Here is an 18,210-nt window from a genome sequence, read left to right on the forward strand (position 1 = left end):
ATATCGCTCTGGAGATCACATTTTAAGGGCCTGGGGGTCCGCTTACACGACAACGAGGTGAAAACGCTAAAGTTTTTCAGTAAGCGCAATCGCGTTGGGGGGCTGACAAGGGTCGTGGGGGTGCTGGAGCCTATCCCAGCAGAGCTGGAGGGCATCAGACAATCAGAATCAGACAACCATTTACACCCTGACCCATACCTAGGGGTAATTTAGACGGTACAATCTACCTACCATTTTTTTTGGAAGGTGGAGGGAAGCTGGAGTACCCGGAGAAAACCCACGCAGGCCACAGGAGAACAAGCCAAATTTCACATAGGAAAACTGACTTGGATTTGAACCCAAGACTCGTGAGGCCGAGTCGCTAACTACTCATCCGCTGGACCACCCAACATTTGCGTAATTAAAAAAATTAGGAAATTCAAAGTCATATTCTTGATCCTCTAAGTCAAAGGTGTCAGACCCGGTTCACGGGCCGCATAAAGTCAACTCGAATTCATGACGGCGTTTTTAGATATAATATTTTGATTTTTTTTTTATAAATGAATTAAATGAACTGGATTAAAAGCCCTGAATATTCCGTTTTTTATAGATCTAAAACAATGTTTATTTGAGCCTTTTTTAAATATATTTTTAGATTTTACTAAATGATTTTTAAACTAAAAACACAGAAAATGGATTAAAAAATTGCTATTATTTATTTAAAAAGGGGAAAATCAGGAAATATAATATACATCTATATTCTTCATTTTAATTTGATCCTAAAACAGAAAGTCGGCACTCATGATTTACTTTCTCGGGCCACACAAAATGATGCGGCGGGCCAGATTTGGCCCCCGGGCCACCACTTTGACACCTGTACTCTAAGTAGAATGAATCTGCAGTTACAAACTGATTCCAGGCAGATATTTTCCATACTCATTTACTGTCTAAAATGGAACATTTCTACACAGAACTGACCCCAAAACGGTGCCCTTGCCGCCAGGTTGCTAGTGCTGAGTCACGCGTCACACGCTGTTTATTTTCTCTTTACACATTCTCCATTTCTCTGTCCTGAAAGGACATGCTCCACGCACCAATCCGCCCAATTACGGGTCGGTTCAAGAGCAAACCTCCTGCAGAAACTTGGCCCTGGTGACCTCAGAGTGAGAATGTTAACACGGCCCTCGGATTATACACACTTTTCTGCAAGTCAGGTCTGGCAGCTGTTTTTACACATTTTTGGGGGTGGAATGTAACACTGGCCGGTGCACCAGTGGTTAACAAGTTGGGCTCACAATTCTGCGATCGAGGGTTCGAGCTCAGGTCGTGCATGGAATTTAAATGCTCTCCCGGGGTTTGCGTGGGTTTTCTCTAGGTACTCTGGTTTCTTTACCACATCCCCAAAACAGAACTAGTGAACATTAAGTGATTATGTAATGGTCACTCAACCATGACGCGGGTGGAAGGGGCATCAGGTGTGGTGTCATACAATTAGTATACTTGATACAATCTAAATATGTTTGACATAATGTAAAATACATTTAGGGAATCTAGCTTTACACCCACAGTCCCCAAAAAGGGGACTTAATACAATAATTATGGCCACCCCAACATTGTATTGCTGTCAATAGCATGCTATGAGTTAAAAAGGGTGAATAAGAAAATCAACTTTAACCTCCTATGACCTGGCGTCCATATGTGGGCATCACATTTTTGGTTGTAAAGACTACAATGTTAAATTTTGGACTACAAAAATCTGGCGTCCACTTATGATGCAGACAATTTTTCTCATGAACTTCATATGAAAAGATAATGCTTTGTTTAAACACTCATCAGGTCCCAATTCACATAAAAAAGAAAAAATACATGACAAAGCCTATGTCAGATTATTATTATTAAATGCATGCCATGCAAGAATGTAGGTTTTAGGGGGTTTAAGTATTATTTAGTGTCGTAACTTTTACATATTTGTGATTTTATTCATTTTAACTGCATATTTTTAAACCAAAACCACTCCTAAATGTTTTTATTATGATATTAAACTAAAAACCTATATTTTTAATATATTAAAGCAATTTAAGTACATTTTTAAAAGTCCCAAATTACATGATCTTGCCCTGCGTGTGAAAAAAACCCTAAAAACAAACAACAACACTCCTAAAGTGTGAATGTTCTAAGCATTTGGCTTCGCCCACCAACCCCCCCAGCCAGAGTCAGCTGGGCCAGGCTCCAGCTCACCCGTGACCCTAATGAGGACGAGCAATATAGAAAGTGGGCGGACGGATTGTGCAGCCAACTGTTGTCGCCTTTGCGTGCATTAAAGCAAGAAAAGAAGCCAAGTAACGTCTGGCCGCTCTAAAGCTCGCAGAACCCGCCAACGAACCCGCCCGCCGTTCCCTGACAACAAGGATTTAAGCGGGCGCTTCCGCTATTGGGTCAGCGCTGTATTACGTCGAGTTTTATTTCGACGAGGCAAAGTCAGAAGGGCAAGAGTGGAGCGGCGAGGCCAGCGCGCCGCTCCACGCTTTCATCGTCATCCAGGCCATCTGCTGCAGGCTAGGATTGATTGGCGGCTACACGCGGATGGCGTTCAAGTTACCACAGCTGAAAGACTGACACTTAAATGCACCAGTACTGATTTCTAAATACGTAAACAACTTTAACAGATTTTACAACACTTTCACCCATTTAGTTTGGTTTCAGATTTAAAAAAAAACTAATTTCAAGGGTCCTAAAATTGATCTCTGTGGAACACCTTCAGGGTAGCTCTTTTACATTGTGTAATTTATAGTCTTGTAGTGTAAAAATAATAATAATAAAAATAATTTAAAACATATTTAAAAATATATTTAAAAAAATCTATACAAAAATTAAAAATATATAAATAAATAATTAAAAAAACACAAATAATAATCATAATACTACTACTAATAATAATACAAATACTAATACTACTACTACTACTACTACTAATAATAATAATAATACTAATAGTACTAACAATACTAATAGTAATAAAAATAATACTAATAGTACTAACAATAATACTAATAACTACAATAATACTACTAATAACGATAATACTAATAATAATACTGATAACAATAGTACTAATAATAATACTGATGACAATAGTACTACTGATAATAATAACAATAATAATAATACTAATAACAATAATAAGAATAATACTAATAACAATAATAAGAATAATACTAATAACAATAACAATAATACTGATAATGATACTGATAATGATACTGATAATGATACTGATAATGATATATATATATATTTTTCTCTTTTTTAAACTAAAAGGCAGCTTCAAAGTGAATTAAACCAGAGCTCGCTTGGCCTTCAGCTATTCAAAAAAAAAAATCACTCTCAAGCGGACCCACGCACAGTTTACAAGGAAAAAGCACCCATGGAATATCGGCGCGAGCTACTTCTATGGCGGGGGAGAGCCGACTAATGCTAGAAAGCCCAAGTGCATACTTGGCCTTGGTTTTTAGCAAGGCCAAAAAAATCTGGGGAATTGAAATAGAGAAGAGAAAAGCTGTTTAACACTGTCGCTCAATTATTTAGTCGTAAAGTGCTGCTTCGAGGGGGGTGACATAAAAAAAATGTCATGGAGTTGAATTACAACAGGAGAAAAGAAAATGAATTTCGAACAGGTGCAGCTTGCACACAACCACAAACACACGGGCAGATGCTATCTGACTCATCATTGAATAAAAATCTCTCCAGCTTGCCTACTCTCATATAAACAAAGTCGGTATTTCTCGCCGCACCATTTGGCGCCATCCCGACCAAAATGGGGAGATGGTGGGGGAGGTCAAAGGGCAGCGGGTGGGATTAAGGGTGGCCTGGCTTGAGTGGGATATAAACCATTAAGGGTTAAATGGTTTATGGTTTAAAATTAATTCAGTTCTATCTTATTATTGTTTTGTTCCTGACATGCATGAAACTAAATAAAAACAAGGCGAGAACTTGCAGATAACCCAAAAAATAAGGTACAATGTGTATCGGATACTTAATTTTAACAATGATTTATGAAAAATAATTTTTAAAAAGTTACTTTCTTACCTTCCTCAGCTGAATTAAGCCGGAGTAAGAGAAAGAGGAACAGAAAGACGCTCCACATTTCCACTACAGAGTGACACGGACAGCAGCCTAGGGAGGGAGACGGCATGAAAGAGTGAGAAAGAGGGAGGTGTGTGTGTGTTGTATGTGTGTGTACGTGAATGTGTGTTGTATGCCTGTGCGTGTGTGTGTGTGGAAAGCAAAGGGGGAGGAGTCTGTTCCCTTTATCAGGCGCTTAGGGAGAATGAATGGATGAGGAAGGGGACAGTCATATTTACAAAACTGAAAAAATATTTATGTACAGATAATGAGTTTCATGCAAAAACGTGTCATAATATATATAGATCATACATACTTTTCATGATTTCCGATGCTGATGCTCCAATGATTCTTCTCCAAGTGGGTGCTGGTTACTGATTTTCATGTGCATGAAGTGGATCAGAGTATTAAAGTTTGCATTAAAGTGCTGATTTGTGCAGAGATAGTTGATAAATGACGAATTAATGTGCAAACGCGAAATGAAGGATCCACGAGTCCAGGCATTGTGTGGCATTTGTCATTCCAACACACTTCGACAAACACAGGTGCATTTGATGAGGGCTATTAACAACACATGGGGGAGTCGCATTTTTTTTTTTGGCTCAAATGGTGCTCGTATTGTTGAAAGGTTCCGCCCATGTCTTGGTCTTTACTTAAAAATATATATGTATATTATATTTATTTTTCTCTGGACTATTAAGAATCAGAAAAATGAAATACAGTTTTTTTAAATTTAGTAACTCATTTACTGCTTTGCATGTCAAAAAAATCATTTAAAAGCAGCATGAACACTTATCATTTACTAATATATTTAGTTCTCTTTTTAAATTAAAAATCTCCATATTAAAAATAAAAATAAAATTAATTAAAGAAGAAAAATCACTAAAAATCTAAGTGAAATGTACTTTAATTTAAGGTAAAATAAGCACTGTTAACAAAAATCCCATTTATTATTTTTGTCATTTTTAATATTTTTTAAGTATTAAAAATAACTGCAGGTGATAAATATATTTTACAAAATCTGTCTTTGAGATGCACACAAAAAAAGATGTCACTTTAAGACCCCAGGCCGAGGTTTCTGCCTCGTACGCCCCTCTTTGGCCACTCTACAGCATTGCACTTTGTTGACAGGGTCTTTTTCATGCCCCAGTTCACGGCAATGAGTAAGACTTGAGTGGACTCTTGCAAGGGAGATGTTTGCCCCCCGGCTCGACATAGTTAGATGGCCCCATTCCCAGCTACCCCCCTCCGGGCTCCTAAACATGGCTATTTAAGATGAAAATTAAATATTATAGCATGCAAATATAAATAATATCTTTATATACACAACCTATATATCACTATGAATCATGACACCCCCCAAATATATTAAAGGGGGCTTGATTTTTGTTTCTGTGTCTGTGAGATAGTCATTCAGGGCAGGAATGGTGCAGGTTTGGATTTTTTTTGGGGGGGGTAGGACAGGTCAAAATGTTTGATTCCGGCACTCGATGGCAACTTACGAGTGACAGTTTGGCAAATGGTGAACAATTCCTAAGCTGCTTAATGCCAGTCACAAATTAGGTTTGCTGTCAAAACAATAGGAACTACACAACCACCATTTAATGTTGACATACTTAAGTGTTGCCGTGTTTTAATACCGACTAGTTGACATAAGATGGAAGATGTTTGGCTACAAAAGAAAGATATAAAAAATTAGATTTGTTGCTAGACATGATTTTTTTTTCAATAGAACACATTTAAGAGGAAAAACATATATAGGGTGGTAGTATTATCAGTGGATCTAGTAGTAATCCCTGTGGTACACCGCCCATTGTACACTATGGATAAATTCATGCATAGAGAAAGAAGAAAATAAAACATTTCCATGAAGATGGAAGTCAAAATAGTATTTTTTGCATAATCAGACTAGGCAGAAAAACTTGACTCTTGCTCTTATTGAATATTTCATCTCTTTACCTACTTACTTTTCACTTTATACTCAGCTTTGGGTAACTCTGCTCAGCAGACGGTTTCTCTCACATTCACACACATTAAAAATCCATGATGACAAGCATGTGGTTAGTTGCATTAAAAAAAACAATCAGAAATTTCTGAACACATCCAACTTTATTTCTATTTTAGTTCACTTCAAAGTGCGCGTCACAGCAACTTAACTGTGGGACGCTCACTTATACACTTTTGTTGTACCGATATAAAAATGCAAACGTAGCAATATATACATATTAAAGGCTGGTATTTATGGTGGAATACAGGAATGATATAGTACCAGAAGTGCATGAGAAATGTGAGTGTTTAACAAATATAAGCACTCATTAACTTATTAGATATCTCAGTAGATGACATTGGGTGGCCATCTTGGTACAGATCGATGTTACAGGGTCAATTTAATCTGGAAATACCAAATAAATTGGCATAATCTTTCCAGAATGTTAATAACGCTGCAAATGTTCATTTTTGGTGCATCCAAAGTATGGAAATAAATACAAGTTGCTAGTGTTTTTATTGGCTGTCTTGGCTGAGCTGTGATATCACAGTTATTATTTGAATCAGTAGACTTGAGTTCATGATTGCTACTCATGAATTAGTTTTTGTTCTCAGGCACAAAAATAAAAAGGATTTTGATTCATCTATTTATATTTAAATTACATAAAAACTGAAGGAAAGCCATCATAGTCATTTCTTTCATGAATTATTAATAACTTTTCTGTTCTGAGCATAAAAATTCTAACTTAAAAAATCATCTAAGATGAAAAATATTATTATTTTTGAGGTTTACTTTAATGGGATCCGATAAAAAGTTTTTGTTCAACACATTTGTTTCCCTCAAATATAAAAATCCATTTAGATGGTACGTATTGGAAATAAGACGAAAAGCAAATTTATATTTTACTTTAAAATGATTGAATAGTTTTTATAAGTAGGACTTTTTTTGTTCTGACCAAAAATTGTCACTTGCCTTTAAAAGAGTTTAAAGTAGTTTTCCAGTTTTCCCACATTCATCAGGATTCTAAACTTGCGGTAGCACGACACACAATCCCTTCTGTGTAATAACTTCAGGGGTGAGGTAACATGGGGTGGCAATCTGCCTCCTACTGGCTGACTGAAGGTAAGTGAGGAGACAGTGAGAGGTAAGTGGTCCGCTCGGGGGTGATGTGATGGATCCATAACGGCAAAATGCCAAATTACGTGTCCGAAATTATCACTTATTTGTGCCTTTTGCCAAGAAAATGCACCTTATGGAGAAGCACTACCAATTTCGCCATACACAGCTGGGTATGATGACAAAGCCTATGTCCGATTATTATTATTATATCCATTACATTATCTATATATTAAAAAAAATTTAAACATTTGCGACAAAGGCAATGAAAAGTCAACATTAGCATCTAAATGAAGCTCCTTAAGATCAACCGCCCCACTAGATGGCGCTTAACTATACAACTATTGCATTGGCCTGAGCCCAAAAACAATCAATGGGCTGCATTCAAAACCAAATACCTACAAAGATAGGCATAAGCTCCGCCTCCTTTTCGTACAATCAAGTTTCTCATTGGCAGTAGACACAACACAAACAAATTGAGCTTCTTCTCGAGCAGCTGAGTTCAACACAGAATATATACATAAACGTAGAATAAAAATTCCTTTGGCCAATAACGGCAATGGAGGGCGTTACCCGCTTTTTTAGAGCCAGCCTAGCCATTTTCCCGAGCTAGACCTCAATGTCTGAATGCTCAAATCTGGCAACCTTTTAGGGCAACTAAAGGCGGGGCTTGGTTGTATCGGGGGTCTTAACACTGAACACGAGTTGATCCTCTTAAAGAGACGGCAGTATGCGAAGAATGTCAACAAACTTTTAAGCGGTTTACACGGACCTGGGTTAATTATTTTGGTATGATCCATGCGGGGATAAAAAATACCCTGTTTTAAGCGATCTGTTTTCTCGTTCTAGTACGTGAAGTTGTCGCACTGACCTTTTCTAACCCCTCCTTCTCGTCACGTAACCAATCACGGCTTGTCTTCGGGGAGATCCACCATAGGGACTTTTTCCGATGGGGACATGGGTGGGGGTTGTTTGTCCCCGGCGAGGTCCACCACCCCCGCCGCCGCGTCGGGCAAAGGGGAGGCGGCCATTTTGGCGGCGCTGACGGCGAATGCTTGGGCGATGTCGTCGAAGGTTCTTCCTTTGGTTTCGGGGACTCGCAGGAAGGTGAAGATGAAGAAGATGATTAGCAATAGCATGAAGATGATGAAGACGTAAGGACCGCAGAGTTCCTGGTGGGAGACATAAGGAGGGTGGGGGTCTTAATATATATGGTGGGTTTTGGACAAAATTCTTGTGAGGACGACGTACTTCCAGTTTAGGGAAACTGAGGCCAACCACGAAGTTGGCGGTCCAGTTGGAAAAGCCGGAGACGGCCATGGCGGCAGGTCGGGGTCCCTGTGAGAAGAGCTCGGCTACGATGAACCAAGGGATCGGACCGGGGCCCAGCTCAAAACTGGCAACGAAGCCAAACACTGCCACGATGGCTAAGTAGCTGAGAGACGGCGTGGATTTCTGTTTGGAGGAAGAGGGAAAAACATCAGTGAGGGGCTACATCAGTCAAAGTCATCATTGATCAAATATGATGAATATTAATCCCCTTTCCTCACAAGGACAACCTTTTACAACCCGGATTCAAAAACACATGGATTGGTGTAAATGGCTCACCACCAAAGAGAGGGAGATGGTCATCAACAGAGCAGAAATGGCCATTCCACCCAATCCTACAAGGTGTAATGTTCGTCGGCCTGCCTTTTCCACCAGGAAAAGCTGGAAGAATGGGAAGAAATGTGTCAAAAAATCTGATATTGCAAAAATAAATAAACCCAAAAAGGGTAATAAAATAATAAAGTTGGACACTCACTGATACAACAGTGAACACTGTGTTGACCACTCCGGCACCAATAGTAGCGTAGATGGGTTGAGTAACCCCGGCAGTGTCAAAGATACCCGTAGAGTAGTAAAAAACCTTTAAATATATAAATAGATTAATTAAAAAATAAGTTAGGATGCAATATTTTAGCAATTTAGTCAACTAGTGATCCAGAAGAAAAATGTTCTCCATTTTGTGCCATAATCTTAACATTTTTACTCTCCAACACCCTGATTATACATAACAAAATCAACAAAAAATGACTGTAAACACCGTCGCCTTAAAATTAGTTCATATTTTCTAAAAACATTTGCAAAGTAATGCTTACCATGTTTATAATACATCTATAGTTGCTCAAATGAAGTCTATATACACAATTAAAAAACCTATTAAGGCTAATGAAAGCTGTCAAATGATTTATTATTTTGTTTTTGTTTATTCCCTTAATTATTATTTCCTCAACAAGAATCCAAAAAAGAAATTATTTTGTCCACTATGGGGAGCGACATCCATCCAAAAATGTGTCCATCACGGCCCCCCGCAGTGGTCTTTGTGACATTAGTCAGCGACCACTAACACTTGTAGTGCGCCCGCGTCCATGACCTTATTAACATATCCGCCAGAAATGCCACCGTGCTCGTCTCCTCTGACCCCCAAAAAGCCGCCGATTATGTCGGTCGATTTAACGCGGCCCCCCCAAAGCTATGGAGACTTGTTATGCGCCTGTCATGAGTACTTTCAGGGAGGGGCGGGGGGCAGGGGGGGATTTAGGGGGGTTTGCAAATTGGGGTTGAAAAATTGGAGGTTAATGATTAGATTTAGAAAAATTATGATAAAATAATGAACTTTTTTCCGATTAAGTTTTTTGAAGAAAAATCATTTTTCAAAATTTTAAATGAAAAAAACTGAATATTAATTCCTGTTTTCCATTTATTTTCAAATGTAAATAAAAATGTATTTCTTAAAATATATGCACTAACTTTTGTTTTTAAAATGGACAAAATATGAAAATATCTTATTAAACAAAATCCTTTAATTAAATTAATACAATATTTATATTGCAAATAATAATAATAATAATAATAATAATAATAATAATAATAATAATAATAATAATAATAATAATAATAATAATAATAATAATAATAATAATAATAATAATAATAATAATAATAATAATAATAATAATAATAATAATAATAATAATAATAATAATAATAATAATAATAATAATAATAATAATAATAATAATAATAATAATAATAATAATAATAATAATAATAATAATAATAATAATACTAATAATACTAATAATACTAATAATACTAATAATACTAATAATACTAATAATACTAATAATACTAATAATACTACTACTACTACTACTACTAATAATAATAATAATAATAATAATAATAATAATAATAATAATAATAATAATAATAATAATAATAATAATAATAATAATAATAATAATAATAATAATAATAATAATAATAATAATAATAATAATAATAATAATAATAATAATAATAATAATAATAATAATAATAATAATAATAATAATAATAATAATAATAATAATAATAATAATAATAATAATAATAATAATAATAATAATAATAATAATAATAATAATAATAATAATAATAATAATAATAATAATAATAATAATAATAATAATAATAATAATAATAATAATAATAATAATAATAATAATAATAATAATAATAATAATAATAATAATAATAATAATAATAATAATAATAATAATAATAATAATAATAATAATAATAATAATAATAATAATAATAATAATAATAATAATAATAATAATAATAATAATAATAATAATAATAATAATAATAATAATAATAATAATAATAATAATAATAATAGTAATTAGCAGATTTGTCTCGAATTTTGTGTTACCCAAAATATTCTTTAAAAATCTGAAACAAAAAAATGATATTAAAACAGAATGTTGATTATTTCCCCTTTTATGAAAAAAAATACTATTTACTGTTTTGCCTTTTACCTAAAAAGGTTAAAAATATATGAAAAATAGATTAGCCCCTTTTAATTTGAAAAGAATAAATTCAGATATGACATATATAAGAATCAATCGTTTCCACTTAAAACGGATCGGACGTCTATTCATATTAAAAAGATTCAAATTGCCATACTCACAGCGTTGATGCCGGACAGCTGCTGCGACAACTGCAGAACAATGGCGATGACAATTGGTTGGCGGTAGTTTCGCGCCCGGAAGAGCTCCAAAATTGTCACTTTCTTCTCCATGGACATCTTCATCCCCTCTTCCTTCATCTCATCGATATCATCACTCACGTCCTCGCTGCCACGCAGACGTACCAGAGCTGAGGGCGAGACCGGGTCAGAACTTCTTCATTCATTCATGCATCCATGGCGGCCATTGATCACCTTTTCTGGCTTCGTCCTCCTGTTTGAGGACAATGAGGAGGTATCTTGGGCTTTCAGGGCAGAAGGGTAACATGACAGTTTGCAAGATGGCCGGCAGAATGGTGAGAGCCAAGAGGACTGGCCACAAAGTGTCCGATCCCAGGAGAGACTCCAGACCGAAGACCTGGAAATCAAGGTAAAGATGATTGGCGGATCCCATAATTGGTTTAGCGCCAACAACCTAGCATTCGTACCTGCGCCACCAGAATCCCGACAACCACACCCAGTTGGTGCAAAGTCCCGAAAGCCCCTCGCAAGTCCGTGGGTGCGATTTCCCCCACGTACATAGGCGTCAATCCCGTGCAGAGACCGCAAAAGACGCCGATGACCAAGCGTCCGGCGATGACCATCTCGAAGGAGCGGCTAAGGCTGGATAGTCCCATTAGGCCGCCGCCCAACAGGGCCAAGGCATTGGCCAGTAGCATGGCCTTCCTTCTGCCGAACTTGTCCACCACGGCGCCCACGCTGAAGGAGCCCAACATGCCGCCAACGCTGAAGATGGCCACGGCAAAACTCCAGACTAAGGTGGTGACACCCGGGGTGAAGGGCTCCGAGAAACGTTCCACGGAGACGTTGTAGAAGAATTGGCGAAGTTTCTGTCAAGGGGAGGCGGGGACAAGTTAAAGGGACCGCCCACTCCTTTGGATGGGGGTCTTTCTCTTATTTTCAACAGTTGTTGTTAAAGGCATTTTTTCTTTTGACCCCACCCAATAAGTTATTTAACAGAAGGAACCAACAATGTAGTTATTCCACGCCGATCCACAAGAGGGCAGCACAGCAGGAATCATTCACTGTCTATTTTAAAATAGATGTATTGCTTGCTGCCTTTTAGTATTAATATTCACTATTAAACTTTGCTTAGAGCAGTTTTATTGAATGATTGATTTTTGAATGATGCTTTAACCCAATAAAATTAATACAAATGAATTACAAATAATGACATTAGCTTAAATATTATATGTAATACTACCCGAATATGGTAACCCTCATTTATTATTGCACTAAAAACCTATTATTAAAATATGTTTTTGTGAATGATGCAGTTTAAAACGATGACTAATTAAATTTCTATCATTATAACAAACTACATAAACTATTAAATTCATATTATATATTGACCCTGCAGGTTTTAGACACTTTACAATTAAGTGTGATGTGTGTACTGGAGATGTAACTATTATTAAACTATAATAAAATATTATTGGCAAATGTAGTATTTGTATAATATACAAGTGACATATTATAGTGGCTCAAAAATTAGAAATATATATATATATATATATATATATTTCTTATTGTATTTTCACATCTACAAGGCGCATCCCCTCACTGAATGATACATTTTAATTTTTGTTCCATATATAAGGCGCACTGGATTATAAGGCGCCCTGTCAATTTTGGAGAAAATTTAAGACTTTTAAGTGCGCCTTATAGTCTTGAAAATACGGCAATTGAATAATAACTCATAATTATGTTGCAAAATCTGTAAGATGAAATTGCATGTCATGATGCTATCAAATGTTAATGATACATATTTATACATTTAATTTTAATACAATATATCTCAATTATAATTCTAATATACATCATATTATTTAAAATTAAATACTGTATGTCACTGCAGTGCATCAAATACACAATTATCGCTTAAGCTATTGGCTGATTCGTCATCATTGTGTAATTCTGTCAGGAATGGATGACGCACATTTAAACACAACATTTTAGCCAACTGTGAACACCCACACACACCCACACACCTGTTCAGGTGCATTGATGACCCCAGTGTTGTATCCAAACTGTAGCGATCCGATAACTGCAGTAGCCACGCAGTAGAGCAGGTAGACGGTGACTTTCTTCTGCTTGGGCTGTTTAATAAAGACAAATAAAAAAAATGCGGGTGAGGCGGGAACAACGTGCAATTTCCTCGAGAGCCGAACAGAGGATGTGAATGTGCGTTGCTGCTTTTTTGACAAAGCTTCTGTTGTTTTATACGGACGCAATGGCACAGCACAATGAGCCTTTCCCGCATCCCGGCGCTCGCTGGCTCTTTTCAATCTGCTGGCCTCGGAACGACACTACTTGCTGTGTTACTGGCGAGTTGGTGGATAAAAGCACCTGCGGGGACTGAGAGGGAATTCTATTCTTTTCTTCCAACTGCAGTGAAGCAGGCTTAGGACAGAAAAGTTGCTAATAATGCCGAAATTCACTTTAAAAATGCCATCCAAAATTTTACCTTGAGAAAAAAACGGCATATCTCTGATCCTTCAACTTTTATTTATACATATTATTCATTTTTTAAAGTGTATGCAATGAGCAACAGTTAGTAATATCTTATGTTTTGTTTTATAAAATAGAAAAAAACAAGAATTAAACAGTAAATATAATCTTTTTTAAAAATATGAATTTATTTCTCATTTTATTTATTTATTATACATTTTTTGAATTAAAAAAAGTAAGATAATTTCAAAAATAAACAAATCTAGTTATCATATCAACAAAAAAAGAATAAATATGTCCATTTGATAATCATTATTTAGTTAAAAAAATATTTAAAAAAGAGAACCAGTGACTTTTGTATCCCTTTTATGGAGGTTAAATTTAAAAAAATAATAATTCATGGTTAACTTTCATTGGCTAGTCAAAATATGGTAAGCTAAACCGAACATTTAATTAACTAACTCAGTGGCTGATATTAACGGTGCTATACGTCCAATCTATTTGAACTGGGAGGTCTGACAGTGATTAAATAAGCACCATAAGTCAAAAAGTAGCAACTAGAATAGATTATGCACGCAATTTCTCAAATTCTACATTTTTAAACCTGTTAAGATGACAAAGTTTAATACAGTTTAGTGTTTAAAAAAAATCTAAAACGAGAATTAGTTTTTACGACCCTATCATTGACCCATTTTTTAAAAAATCTAAAAACCAAGAGTAACTTAAACAATACGTCACCATCAAGACTACAAAGACTCAAAACCACTATTTTGCAGTCAGTAGGTTGAAAACTGATTTTTTTTCAACGGCATCGACAGACAGGAAACAAACAAGACACAATGTGGTTTCCCAACAATGGCAAAAAAGAAAAAAAAAGACATTTGAATGACAGAACCCACCCCGTATTTAGAAATTTATTGGTGCAAGAGCCTGACGTGCGTGCGTGCACTTGCAGCCACACGTTTTGGTTGCCCAACTGACAGTAGAGGCCAAATCCATGTGAACTGGGAGTTCGGAAGCCAATGGCAATTGTACCAGTTTAAATGGATTGGACGTCTTTTGTTGTTATTGGCAGTGGAAGGATTGAAAAATAATGTTAAGCCCTTTTTGTTAGTCGAAAAAAAGAACAGTGTTTTCTCCTTTTCTGCTTTTTATTTAACCAGAACTATTTTATTATATAGACTTTTTGGTTGTAATTAAGATGTCGAAAAAAATAATTTTGGATTTTTATTTAAGCATAAAAATCAACGAAAAATGTTTGGGGGGCATTTTAATTTATGAAATAAAAAAATGTAATACTTAGTTTCAATTTTTCTGATAAAATTATGTCATAAAATGTTCCCCTTTGAAGATGAAAGACAAAAAATGTAAATAAAGAATTTCAATGCAACTTTCCCTTTTTCTGCTAAAATTATAAATATCCTAAAATGTTCCTTTTAAAGATGAAAGACACAAAAATGTAAGAATTTCAATTCAATTTTCCCTTTTTTCGTTCCTTATTGAAACATGACAATAAATAAAATATAAAATCATGAAATAGAATATCTCCATTTAAATCATATACATTTGTTGGAACATTTACTACAAAATGCCCAAAAATAAAATGATTATGATGTCAAACTGCTCCTCATAAAACAAAAACATAGAACAAAGCAAAAGTTTCTCTTAAGATGAAAGATCGGAATTGAATCTTTATTTTGTGTCCATGTAGTCATAGAACACAATATTCTGTTAAAAAAATCAGCCTCAAAAGATGACTGGGAGTTACTGATGATAAAAAGACGACATGAACCAATTTGTCAATGTCTCCAAACAATAATTTTGAGAATAAATTAGTCGAAAAGTGGATTCCTCCCCAATTATCAGAAATAACGGGAAAACCGTACCAAGTTTGACACCCTGCCTTACTCTGGTGCAAATGTACCTAATGTTATGACTATGCCAAGTTTTCTTACGCATGTCCTTGCTCTACCAACACGCATTTCCACCCTCTCAAGTTCCGACTTGTCCGACACTCTCTCCCCAAAAGAACTCGCCTTTCCTCGTCATTGTGTGCCAGAAAGGAAAATTACAGAATTACCAGTCTGTGCGTGACTTAATGAAAACCAGTTTCTTACTAACATTTGAAAAAAATATAAAAAAAAGCAAACTCAGTCATGAAAAGTTTATAATCCCAAGTAACCTCACACACACAAAAAAAAAACGTAAATTTTAGTAATAAACAGTATTTACCTTATCATCTTCTATCCGCTCCATCTTTAATTTAGAAGTGCTTTTCCGGAAAAAACACGGTGTGCAAACAGCTGTTGAACCTGGAAAAACGGGAAATAAATGTGTCAAAAAAGATAAAAAGTGTAAAAAAGGAAGCGTAATGATGAATAACTGTACCTGATGGAGTGGGATGGGATGGTGCCGACCTGTTTGTAGTCCAGAAGAATGAGATGGTTTGCCCTCACTTGAACGGCAACACACAGCACAAGCTCCGCCTCCTCCGTCCTCCCACCCCCTCCCATGATCTCGTTTAAAGCACAGAGCGGTATGATAGTGTCCTTCAAAGACGATGATTGGGATTTTTTTTCATTCCAATGAGATTTACATACTACTCAAAATGTTGCATAAGCTTTCAGGGGGAGGAGCCTAAAGTTAAGTTTGCAGGTGAATTGAACTAATTTGCTATAAATGACCCTTTAGTTGAGATAAACTCATAGAGTTCATTAAGCCTCAAGTATAACCTTAGATTATGTTTATACCAAAAGGACTAGTCAGAACGTTATTTGGGAACATTCCCAATGCCACAGGTGTCAAAGTGGCGGCACAGGGGCCAAATGTGGCCCGGCGCATCATTTTGTGTGGCCCGAGAAAGAAAATCATGAGTGCTGACTTTCTGTTTTAGGATCAAATTAAAATGATGATAGATGGACATTTCCTGATTTTCCCCATTTTAAATCAATAATTGTAATTTTTTTAATCATTTTTTCTGTTTTCAGTTAAAAATCAGTGTAAAATCTAAAATATATTAAAAAAGCTCAAATAAACATTGTTATAGATCTATAAAAAAACTGAATATTCAGAGATTTTAATCCATTTATATTAAAAATTCTAAATATTATAGAGTATGACAACCCCTTGCCCTATGCGGTTAAAAAATATTTAAAAAATACAAAAAACACTTAACAAAGGGGAATTTTGGTCATTAATATGAAAAAATAAAAAAGCAGGTAGTTTAAAGTGACATTGTACCTGTATTCCAACAACATAAAAAACGGCATTCAAACCATTCTATGTACTTTCCCTAGCCATCCATCCATACTACTTATTCCTCGACAACATTTGCACATATCAACACAATCTGACTCGTGGAGAAAGACACCGTGCGCAAAGCCGAGGAGGCAGAAAACAAACGTCGCCGGTGAAAAGGGGCTCTGTAGCGGCTGCCCACCACTAGCGCCGGCACAAAAGGCCGACGTGCACACATGCCTGAGATACAAAGCCTGGTCATGCAGAAACCATGAGACCGGATCAGTGGGTGGCAAACAATCAGAACCCCCCCCAACACCCCTCCCCTTTCCTCTAATTCAGCATTTATAATCTTATAGCCCACCTAAATCTCTGCCTGGAATTTGTAGGCCTCCACGACAATACCAAGAAAGAGACCTTAAGTGGCTAAATCTCAATTCCGACGCTACTGTTGACAAAAATAATAGGCCAAAACATCTTATTTAACTAATTGCTAACTAATAACTACGGTATTTTCACGACTATAAGGTGCACCGGATTATAAGGCGCACCTTCAATGAATGACATATTTCAAAACTTTTTCCATACATAAGGCACACTGTCTATTTTGGAGAACATTTAAGACTTTTAAGTGCGCCTTATAGTCGTGAAAATACGGTAATTGCGATTGACTTCCAGGTATGAAGCACTCAGTACACAGTCACCTCTAGAGCCAGCCATTGTTGATGTTTGGGATTTTTTTGCATAAAATCTTGCAGTGGGGGAGTATGATGGAAGATTTTGTAAACTAAGATGGCATCTGCATATTTAACAGTATTGTTTCAGTTCAGGCATTTGTGTTTTTTTAACATCTGACAGTGGTGGTTTTTCGTTTTTGGTTTTCTGTTTTTTTTCCATATATAAGGCGCAGTGGATTATAAGGCGCACTGTCTATTTTGGAGATAATTTAAGACTTTTAAGTGCGCCTTATAGTCGTGAAAATACGGTAATTTAAAAAGTCAATAAAAGTAGAAAATTAATACCAAGAGTCATCTTCTAAAGCTACACCGCAAGTTCAAACGTTCTGACTCATGTCGTACGTATGTCTTACGAACTAAAAAGCCTCCGAAACAGCAAATATTGCAAAACATTGGCAATCTTTTGCAACTGTGACATCACAATGGTTACACACGGATTACTTATTTCGCATTACGTGTCAAAAAAAAGAAAAACATTTCTAAGGAGCCTCTTGTCCCATCTCCTTATCCCATCCCACCTG

General features: G+C 35.9%; 2 protein-coding genes across 3 annotated transcripts in view; both read right to left on the minus strand.

Annotated features, from left to right (window-relative positions):
• ephb6 (eph receptor B6) overlaps window positions 1-4,218 on the minus strand; it is a 29,897-nt gene extending 25,679 nt beyond the window's left edge. For both annotated transcript variants that reach the window (XM_077720467.1, XM_077720466.1), the window contains exon 1: window positions 4,066-4,218. In XM_077720467.1, coding sequence (XP_077576593.1) covers window positions 4,066-4,171 — 106 coding nt within the window. In that variant the 5' untranslated portion in view covers window positions 4,172-4,218. The remainder of the gene's footprint in view (window positions 1-4,065) is intronic.
• Window positions 4,219-6,968: 2,750 nt separating this feature from the next.
• slc2a3b (solute carrier family 2 member 3b) lies at window positions 6,969-16,212 on the minus strand. The gene is made up of 10 exons (XM_077720629.1): window positions 16,104-16,212; window positions 15,948-16,027; window positions 13,256-13,363; window positions 11,693-12,094; window positions 11,460-11,622; window positions 11,208-11,395; window positions 9,009-9,113; window positions 8,813-8,914; window positions 8,456-8,659; window positions 6,969-8,376 (listed from the first exon to the last, which is right to left on the minus strand). The coding sequence occupies exons 2-10, from the start codon at window positions 15,969-15,971 to the stop codon at window positions 8,110-8,112; spliced, it is 1,563 nt and encodes a 520-aa protein (XP_077576755.1). The 5' UTR covers window positions 15,972-16,027; window positions 16,104-16,212; the 3' UTR covers window positions 6,969-8,109.
• Between the last annotated feature and the right edge of the window lie 1,998 nt (window positions 16,213-18,210).

This window comes from Stigmatopora nigra, chromosome 7 (genome assembly GCF_051989575.1).
Source record: "Stigmatopora nigra isolate UIUO_SnigA chromosome 7, RoL_Snig_1.1, whole genome shotgun sequence".
NCBI classification, from domain to species: domain Eukaryota; kingdom Metazoa; phylum Chordata; class Actinopteri; order Syngnathiformes; family Syngnathidae; genus Stigmatopora; species Stigmatopora nigra.